General features: G+C 44.4%; 1 protein-coding gene across 1 annotated transcript; it reads right to left on the bottom strand.

Annotated features, from left to right (window-relative positions):
• Positions 1-257: 257 nt before the first annotated feature.
• PtA15_13A46 (uncharacterized protein) lies at positions 258-1,133 on the bottom strand (the record flags this gene model as incomplete). Its single annotated transcript, XM_053162670.1, has 1 exon — positions 258-1,133. The coding sequence occupies one exon, from the start codon at positions 1,131-1,133 to the stop codon at positions 258-260; it is 876 nt and encodes a 291-aa protein (XP_053026202.1).
• Positions 1,134-1,613: the final 480 nt, after the last annotated feature.

The following is a 1,613-nucleotide window of genomic DNA, read 5'->3' as shown; positions in this document are numbered from 1 at the left end:
GAATGTTACGAGATATTAAAAATGATTCCAGACTCAGTCAAGTATATCAATTGCACAAGAATGTTCTATCACACAGGGACATCAAAAGTTTCATCCAAATGGCTCGACAATACAACATTTTTTGCACCAAGAATTCAACTCGCAACAGGAAAATAATGCAGGAAGTAAAAGACGTGTTTGCTGAAGGGTACTGGTCTTTGCAAGATGATTACAGCAAAGGAGGCAAGAGGTTAAATCAATTTAACCCTGCGATAGCGCTACATAACCTGGATGATAATGACGCTGATCAGACCGTCGTTGCTCAACTGTGAGGTTCGTGAAATTTGTTGATGGTTGCCTTGACTCCTTGAAGATTTAACATTCTTGTTGTTTGTTTTTCTTTTTTTGGCAGCTTTCAAATTTTCTTCGGGTGTTTGAGTTTGTTGAGCCTCTGGGTTCATCCTAGCCGACTCCGATTTCCTCTTAGTTGCCTCCAATTTCTTCTGATCTGCCTCTGATTTCTTCCTAGCCGCCTCCAATTTCTTCCTAGCCAATTCCAATTTCTTCTTATCCGCCTCTATTTTTTTCTTCTCGTCTGCCTCACGCTTTTTCTGCGCTGCCTCCATCTTCTTTTGAGCAGTTTCTGATTTTGTGATGCGAGTCATCTGTTTCCGCAATACAGCACTGAGCTGTTTCATACAAGCACTTCGATGCTTGGCTATTAACGAGTCCTGCTCCTCAAGTCTATGAGCCATAAAGCTTTCCCCCGCGCGAAAACTGGCACTGCTATCTTGAAGGAATCTGATGTGGCCTTCGTACAATCCTCCGCCTATCAGCCGATCAAGTACTTCCTCTGGCTGATTATTTTCATACCCCAACACAAAAGCACGAGCTCTGGAAAGTGGGAACAAGAACTTGGCTGATAATTCAAGAGTTGACTTGTTGAAGCGCCCCGTGTAGTGTTGTTCGAAATCTTCACACAAATGATTTGCCCACTCCTCTCGGATAGAATCTAACGGCTCATCGGTGGAACGACCAGGCTTGAAAGAAGTTGATCCTTTTGGACGAACAAAGGTGTCGTTGTTGGGTATCTTGGGGATCCCTTCGGGATCAAGTATGAACCGGCTAAAGTTATCAGTGTGCACGTGAATCATTTGCTTCCATGCCGTCGCCCAAACAGGTTTGCAATTTGAACAAGCGCAAGGGGGGAATTCCTCGCTGGCTTGTCGTTCAGCCTTGCGTACAACATTTGGATTGTCCTTGCTCAAGGGTATGTAACCAACCCTGTTATTATCAAAGGCTCGCAACAAATCAGAATAGAAAACACTTTGTTAAAAAATTGAGAGTACATACATGTTGTCCACTGCAAAAACTATCCTGAAGCATACCGGGGTTATGGCAAGAGCGTCCATACGATCATCGTCATTCTGGAATTCAGGGTTTTCAAAGTCGCTTAGATCGTTCTTGCCGTTTTTTCTGGTTTGCTCAACAAACAGTATAGCAAGTCCGGGATTCCCACCTCGTCCACATTGTCCAATCATCTGGAATAAGGTTGCAGGGTCACCACGGCCAACATGAACCACACGTGCAACTCTTTGCCAGTTCTGACCCAGGCCTAAAGCCATGGTGCTGGA

Source organism: Puccinia triticina, chromosome 13A, assembly GCF_026914185.1.
Source record: "Puccinia triticina chromosome 13A, complete sequence".
In the NCBI taxonomy this organism is placed as follows: Eukaryota; Fungi; Basidiomycota; class Pucciniomycetes; order Pucciniales; family Pucciniaceae; genus Puccinia; species Puccinia triticina.
This window is presented reverse-complemented; position numbering and strand designations above follow the sequence as displayed.